The sequence below is a fragment of the Theropithecus gelada genome, chromosome 16 (genome assembly GCF_003255815.1).
Source record: "Theropithecus gelada isolate Dixy chromosome 16, Tgel_1.0, whole genome shotgun sequence".
Lineage (NCBI taxonomy): Eukaryota > Metazoa > Chordata > Mammalia > Primates > Cercopithecidae > Theropithecus > Theropithecus gelada.
This window is the reverse complement of record NC_037684.1, coordinates 73,983,452-73,991,009: the sequence shown is the minus strand read 5'-3', so window position 1 is coordinate 73,991,009 and position 7,558 is coordinate 73,983,452. Positions and strand designations below refer to the sequence as shown.

General features: G+C 59.1%; 1 protein-coding gene across 1 annotated transcript; it reads left to right on the top strand.

The window, feature by feature from the left end:
• Window positions 1–711: 711 nt before the first annotated feature.
• RNF112 (ring finger protein 112) lies at window positions 712–7,087 on the top strand. The gene is made up of 14 exons (XM_025362549.1): window positions 712–1,210; window positions 1,374–1,414; window positions 2,239–2,524; window positions 2,684–2,890; window positions 3,026–3,157; window positions 3,320–3,424; window positions 3,835–3,885; window positions 4,194–4,250; window positions 4,330–4,404; window positions 4,542–4,659; window positions 4,813–4,982; window positions 5,061–5,114; window positions 5,302–5,376; window positions 5,490–7,087. The coding sequence occupies exons 1-14, from the start codon at window positions 1,157–1,159 to the stop codon at window positions 5,958–5,960; spliced, it is 1,896 nt and encodes a 631-aa protein (XP_025218334.1). The 5' UTR covers window positions 712–1,156; the 3' UTR covers window positions 5,961–7,087.
• Window positions 7,088–7,558: the final 471 nt, after the last annotated feature.

Genomic DNA, 7,558 nt, shown 5'->3' with positions numbered 1-7,558 from the left:
AGAACAAGACCGCACCCAGTTAGGAGGGGTGAGGGAAGGAGGCTCTAGGGAGACCACAGCACCTGCGCTGGGCCTGGGAGGGTGTCCCAGGAGGGATGAGAAGGAACAGCGCAACCAAGCCAGGGTGCAGAGGCAGGGAAGAGTGGGGCGAGAGAGAAGAGTAGAAGGAAGGTTCAGCCCAGACAGCAGGCTGGAGAGTTTAGATTTCGATCTGATGGTAGTAGGGAGCCACTGAAGGTGTTTGAGCAGTGTGAGGTCATCTGTGCTGGGGGAGTCTATGCTGGCTGTGCACTGGGGAGTGGAAGGGAGTCAAGGAGCCCAGTCAAGAGGCCATTAGAAGATCCAGAGGTGGCTCATAGTTTTGATAGATTTCACCCTGCTCAAGTTTGAGGCAGGGTGAAAGCCACTGGGAGGGAAATACACCAGAGGACATGGAGGGCCATGGGTGCTGAAGAAGGCTGCAGCTGGGTTGGGCATCAGTGACATAAACCTGAGGGAGGGCAGGGGCATGTGCAGGGCCACGTGAAGTAGGGTGGCATTCGGGGGCTCTGTACATAGTGGGTGCTCAGTAACTGTTCATTGAATGAATGGATGAATAACTCCTTGTTTCTGGGTCAGCTCTGGTCATACCCTCTCCTGTTTCCCACACCTCTTCTCTTTGCCCACCCTGTCCTGTGGCCCTGGGGAGACCTCAGCTGGCCCAGTAGAGGCAGTGCTGGCCCGTGGTTCCGCCGAAGGGCGCCTCCATGTTTGTGGGTGCACTGCACGCCTTCTCCCTCTCTGTCCCCCTCCCCCTCCCTGTCCTTATCTTTCCCTTCTGTCTCCATGGCGACTCACCACCTCGGCTTGCCTGCATCCCAGCCTCTGCCAGGGATTCTGAGCCGGGCTCCATCCCTCCCTCCTCGGAGCCCTGCTACCCGCAGCCCTGTCTCCTCCCCCTGGGGTGAGTCCAGCAGCAGCCTCCTCTTTCCCGGCTGTCACATTTCTTTTCCAGCTCTGCCCGGGAGTCAGCTCCTCGGGGAGACCATCCCCCAACCTCACCTTCCACCTGCCGCAGCCCGCTAGCCTTTCCGGGAGAAAAGGCATCCTTACCTCTGGTTGAAGGTCTCGGGGCCTCCCCCTCTGCATCCGGACCCTCTCCCCATCCCAGCCTCCCATGCCGAGGCCCGCCTTGTCAGTCACTTCCTTTTGTCATCGGCTTGGCAAACGGGCAAGTCTTCAGTCCTAAGATCGGGAAAGAGAGTGGGGTGGGAAGAGCCCTCTTGGGGTGGGTGATGGGCGGGGTGGGGGAGCATGAGGGGTCCCTGGAAACCCAGGATGAAGATAGAAGTCTGGATTCTGTTCTAAATCTTATTATTATTTTTTTCTCCAAGGAGAGGAAACAGAGCTTCATGGGAAACAGCGGCAACAGTTGGTATGTAGCGGGGCCTTCCAGGCTGGGATGGGTGCAGTGAGACCAGGCAGTTCAGTTGAAATGGCCGGTCCCGGAACACAGCCTGGCAGCCCAGCCAGGAGGGCTGTCCGCCTGAGGCTGGATCCGCCAGGCTGTGGAGGGAGGGACAGGAAGAAGCAGGTGGGTGCTGCAGGGAGGCAGATGCCAGCTCAGAGCAGAGAGCGGAAGGAATCTTCTAAGATCCAGAGCCATCTGCCCAACTGCAGCACAGGCTGCTGCCTTCTCCTCACTGTCCCTGCAGCATGGTATTGTGGAGGGCATCATGCCTGGGGGCCTGGCTGAAGTCAGCACCTCATAGAAGCAGCCCCCTGCAGAAAGCCGGGAGAGCCTCTTCCCAAGCATTTGCACCAGGCACTGTGCAGACAGCTGCACACGCCTCCTCTCGGATGGTCACCCCAACGGCCCCATGAGGGGTATTGCTATCCTTTCCATTGGGACAGTTAGGAAATTGGGGCACAGAGAGGGGAAGGAACTTGCTCACATTTGCATGGCTGGGATGTGGTGGAGTCCCTTCTACCCAGACTTTCTCCCTCTCAGACTCTCTCACCACCGCTCTGCTGCCCCCACTCTGAGGCCCCCAGGTCCTAGGACACACGTCAGTGAGGAACTGGCAGAGCTTGGCCTCTCTGGAAGCAGCTCCGCCTTTCCATGGAGGCACCAATGGAAACTGGGTTGGCACAAAGGATACCCCACTCCCAAGCCATCAGTCTTCCACCACAACCCTGGCCGGTACCCCCTGCCCCCAATAGACATCCTGCTTTTCAGTGGCCTGTTTTGCCCCACAGGTCCCACACACCTTTCCCCAAGTTGGAGCTGGGTCTGGGGCCCCGGCCCATGGCACCCCGGGAGCTCCCCACCTGCTCCATCTGCCTGGAGAGGTTGCGCGAGCCCATCTCGCTAGAATGTGGCCACGACTTCTGCATACGGTGCTTCAGCACGCACCGTGTCCCGGGCTGTGAGCCGCCCTGCTGCCCTGAGTGCCGGAAGATATGCAAGCAGAAGAGGGGCCTCCGGAGCCTGGGCGAGAAGATGAAGCTCCTGCCGCAGCGGCCGCTGCCCCCTGCGCTGCAGGTCTGGGGACGGGGCCTAATCAGTCAGACCCAAGAGGAGGGGGTGGCTTTGGCCCTATTCTAGAACATCAGGACAGCACCCAGAGCTCCAGGCTGGACACACTCCCAGGTCAGGAGCTGGTCCTGGATGCTCAGGGGCCCCTTTCTTCTCCTGGCCCAGGAGACCTGTCCTGTGAGGGCGGAGCCGCTGCTGCTGGTTCGCGTCAATGCGTCTGGGGGCCTCATCCTTAGGATGGGGGCCATCAACCGCTGCCTGAAGCACCCCCTGGCCAGGGACACCCCGGTCTGCCTTCTCGCTGTCCTGGGGGAGCAGCACTCAGGGAAGTCCTTCCTCCTCAACCACTTGCTTCAGGGCTTGCCGGGCCTGGTGAGGGCAGGGCGGAGCAGGAGGGGTGCGGGGAGCAAGGATGGGAATCCCTGCTTGGGGGAAGCTGGGTCTGTTATTCTAGTCTGTGGGGACAAGGAACCGACCAACTGATGCTCTCCCTTCTCTCCCCTGCAGGAGTCTGGTGAGGGCGGCTGGCCGAGAGGAGGAGAAGCATCCTTGCAGGGGTGTAGGTGGGGTGCCAATGGCCTTGCCAGGGGCATATGGATGTGGAGCCACCCCTTCTTGCTAGGGAAAGAAGGGAAGAAGGTGAGGGGGGAAGTGGCAGAAGGAGGTCAGGGATGGGAAGGGGTATCAAGAAGGGCATCTCTGGGGTAAGGATAGATGGGGATGGGACGGGGCAGGATTGGGAAGAATGTGGGAGAACAAGGCAGGCCTGGCCCCTTGGGTCTTCCCCTACCCCCTGCATAGGTGGCGGTGTTCCTGGTGGATACAGGGGATGCCATGAGCCCTGAGCTGAGCAGGGAAACAAGGATCAAGCTCTGTGCTCTCACCACGATGCTGAGCTCCTACCAGGTGATGGGGGACACTGATGTTGGCATCCCCACCCCACACACCCTTCTCCAACTCAGTTTCCTCAAGGCCAGAGCATCTCACAGGCTTTGGTGTCTGGGGTCCTCACAGGTTCTGGGGCTGCCCCGGAAGGCGGAAGGTGCTTCTAGTTGGTGAAGGTGGGAACGTGGGTTATTCCTGAAGGTGGGCTGATGGTCCCTGGGGCAGCTGAAGGCCTGATGGATCACAATACCCTCTAGGTCTGCCTCCAGCCTTGAGGCCAGCCCAGCCCTACAGCCTTCAAGGCCCCCATACTGGCCTCTCCTGTGCTCGGAGACCTACAGGCTGCCTGCAAGCTCCCCACTCACCAGGGCCCTCCCCAGTGAAGTCACCTGACCTCTGTAATCCCTCATACATGTTCTCTCTGATTCCAGATCCTCAACACCTGCCAGGAGCTGAAGGATACAGACCTGGACTATCTGGAGGTACAGAGACCTCTGATGTTGGGTCACCCCCACCCCTGCCCTGCCCACTAGGCCAGGGGCTAGACCCGAAGGAACTAGCTGCCCTCCTGGTCTGGTCTAGGGTTTTATGATACTTGAACAGGGTTGAAGGGGGAGGGTGGAGAGTAAAGCATGAGATGCCTGGTCTGGGGAGAGGCAGGAGAACCCCAGGCTGTGAAGCGGGAAGCCTGGCTCCTACAGCAGGCATAGGGAGGTGGGGAGACAGGCTTGGGGTGCACCATAGTCCTCAAAGTGGCGCAGCCCTGACGCTGTCTGTGTCCCACCCCCAGATGTTTGTCCACGTGGCCGAGGTGATGGGCAAGCATTATGGGATGGTGCCCATCCAGGTGAGATACCTATCTTTGGATTCATTGGTCCCAGGCCCCACACCCCCAGTTGTTGGTGTCAGGACCCCTTCTCTTCCAGCATCTGGACCTCTTAGTTCGTGACTCATCCCACCCCAACAAGGCAGGGCAGGGGCATGTAGGCAACATCTTCCAGGTGAGTGGTGCAAGGGAATGGGGTGGAGGGGCCATGGACAGGGCAGAGGTGGGGAAGGCTGGGAGGGGTCCCAGTAGGGACCCAAGCATGGGAGGGTGGACCTCCTAGCTCAGAGCACTCCTCTTGCTGCCTCACAGAGATTGTCTGGCAGATACCCCAAAGTGCAGGAGCTGCTGCAAGGGAAGCGAGCCCGCTGCTGCCTCTTGCCTGCCCCAGGGAGGCGGTGGATGAACCAAGGCCATGCAAGCCCTGATGGTGAGTGTCCCCGAGAGCTGGACCTCTTTTGCGCTGCTCCCAGCTCCCCTCCTTGGGCAACCGAGCCCCTCGAAGCACCCGCCTCTCCTGGCCTCTGACACCCCTTCTCCTCCCAAAGCCTGCAGTCTCTCAGCATGCAAATCTCTCCCTCAGACACAGATGATGACTTCTGCCACCTTCTGGGGGCCTACGTCTCAGATGTGCTGAGCGCGGCCCCTCAGCACGCTAAGAGCCGCTGCCAGGGGTACTGGAACGAGGGGCGCGCCGTGGCCAGAGGGGACAGACGCCTGCTCACGGGGCAGCAGCTAGCTCAGGAAATCAAGGTGTGAAAACTCCCTGGAGACCCAGGCGACTCGGCTGGGCCCCTGCTCTCCCTGACCCCGGCGATGGTGTCTCCGCAGAACCTCTCAGGATGGATGGGGAGGACAGGGCCCGGTTTCACCTCTCCGGATGAGGTATGAGCCCCTGGGGGATCCAGAATTCTGGCAGGGAGGCAGGGAGTCAGGGGAGGCAGGGAGGTGGGGGCTGTGCCGAGGCCTCCGGGGTGGGGGTCTGTGTGCCCTGGGAGTGGAGATGAGGAAACAAGCGGCGCCCCTGGCTGAGGAGGAAGGAAGGAGGCAGCCTGGGTTTTCCCGTGGACAGATGGCTGCTCAGCTGCATGACCTGAGGAAGGTGGAAGCTGCCAAGAGGGAGTTCGAGGAGTACGTGAGGCAGCAGGTGAGCCCTAGGGCGTGCTCAGGGGGCAGGTGTGGTCCGGGCAGGGTCCAGGTCAGGGAGAGGATGCCTGGGGCTCCTGGTCAGGGCACCTTCTTTTCCCCTCCCTGTCACAGGACATAGCCACCAAGCGCATATTCTCTGCGCTGCGGGTCCTGCCAGACACCATGCGGAACCTCCTCTCTACCCAGAAAGATGCCATTCTGGCCCGCCATGGTGTGGCCTTACTCTGCAAGGGGAGAGATCAGACCTTGGAGGCACTGGAAGCTGAGCTGCAGGCCACGGCCAAGGCCTTCATGGACTCCTACACGATGCGCTTCTGTGGCCACCTGGCTGCTGTGGGGGGTGCTGTGGGGGCCGGGCTCATGGGTCTGGCAGGAGGCGTGGTGGGTGCTGGCATGGCAGCAGCTGCACTGGCTGCAGAGGCCGGGATGGTGGCTGCTGGAGCTGCCGTGGGGGCCACAGGGGCCGCCGTGGTTGGGGGTGGTGTGGGCGCTGGGTTGGCTGCCACAGTGGGCTGCATGGAGAAGGAGGAGGATGAGAGGGTGCTGGAAGGGGACCGAGAGCCCCTTCTCCAGGAAGAGTAACAGCCCCAGGAGATGTTGAAGGACGGGAGAGATGTGAGGTGGGGACGAAGAAGAGAGGCAAGAGGGGTGAGGGTGATGCCAGGGATTCCAAGGTACCCCCATGTACTGCACTGCCCTGGTTGAATGCTCGGTGTCTGGGTGGCGGCTGAGCTGGGACTCAAGGTGGCTCTAGGAACCTGGGAGGCAGCATCTGGGGGCAGTGCATAGAATACCTGGCCTGTTTCTGGTTGCAGATGGTTGCCAATCTGCCCTTGTCACAGATAGGCTACATCCCAGGGTTTCTGGCTGCAAGTGAGGCTCTACCCTCCCCACCTGGCTCATTTCCCTGATGACCCTGGATTGTAGGAAAGTTAAGCAGGCACCATCCTGGAAGTCTACACCTGGGTGATCGAGAGACCTGTTCTTTCACAGATGTGAGAAGCCCCAGGATGATTGACCATGGTGTTCAGGAGCAGGGAGCCCTGATGAGGTGCTGGGGATAAAAGGAAGGAGGGAACACTGGGCAGAACCAGAGAGATGGGACATGGTAGGCTGTGGCCCAGACCCCAGAGCAGAGAAACTTGCTCCCATGACTCTTCCCAAATCTGCTCCAGCCCGAGTAAGGTGGCTTCCCCACCTCCTGGCCCACAGCCCCAGGGAGGCTGTCTGTGCATCCTGAACCACTCTGTGCTGGGCCTCCCCGAGGACCTCTCTTGGGTGTGTGCCCTTTTTCAAGCCTGTTTAGATGGGGGAGTGCCCATGCCCTCTGTGAAATGCCCAGATGCCAAAGAATAACACCTTTTCTTGCATTTTGAGCTAAGCCAGACAGCCTTTCTACTAGATTCTATCAAAATCTTGCAAAGGAAAACAAAATGAACAACTTCTATTCTTAAACACATCCTTTCTCCCCTGGGCTTGTAAGATGATGCGGCTTGATGCAGCTCCTCAAACACCAGGTCCCCTGGGAACTGGGGGTGCAGGAGTTCTCCCTCGGGGGGACAGAAAATCTGACTACTAGGAAGACTTCTAGGCTGTGAAACTGACTTCTAGGATATGAAACTGACTTCTAGGCTATGAAACTTACAGGGTATGGGTGGGCACATTATCCTTTATTTTATTTTATGAAAAATAAAATGTGTGTATGTGAATGTCAGCTTCCCAGTATATTATTGAAACAGAATTTAACCCTCAGAGGACTTCATGGTGGGAGCAGGTGAACCAATGAGATCCATTGATGGAATGCACAGATGGGAAGAGGGAGATTGGAATTCAAGAGATCCGAGGAAGTGAATGTAAGAGGTCCCCATTCAGTGGCTGCGAGAGGGCTCAGGCCAAGGCCAAGTGGTTATGGCCACCTTTGTAGGCTCTTCCACTAGGACTTGGGGTTCTGTTCCTCTTGTCTCCTCTCTGAGAAACTGCTTCCCATGATCCTGTCAACAGGCAGTCAACAAGCATCTGTCCCAGCGAGAGGACAGAATGGAGGCATAAGCAGAGAGAACTTGGTCAAGCCTTGAAGGAAGGAGGAGCCCAGGACCACTTCTGCAGGGCTCAGCCAGCCAGGAGTTCACCCGACTGATTCTCCTCCTAGCCCCGCTCCCCAGCTCCCCATCTGAGAATCA

Excerpts from the sequence above, each read along its gene's own strand:
- RNF112 (XM_025362549.1), top strand. The coding sequence starts at position 1,157 with ATGCCGAGGCCCGCCTTGTCAGTCACTTCCTTTTGTCATCGGCTTGGC. Across the intron at positions 1,211-1,373 it reads GTCATCGGCTTGGCAAACGG|GAGAGGAAACAGAGCTTCAT; the intron begins GCAAGTCTTCAG and ends TTTTTCTCCAAG. Across the intron at positions 1,415-2,238 it reads GGAAACAGCGGCAACAGTTG|GTCCCACACACCTTTCCCCA; the intron begins GTATGTAGCGGG and ends TTTGCCCCACAG.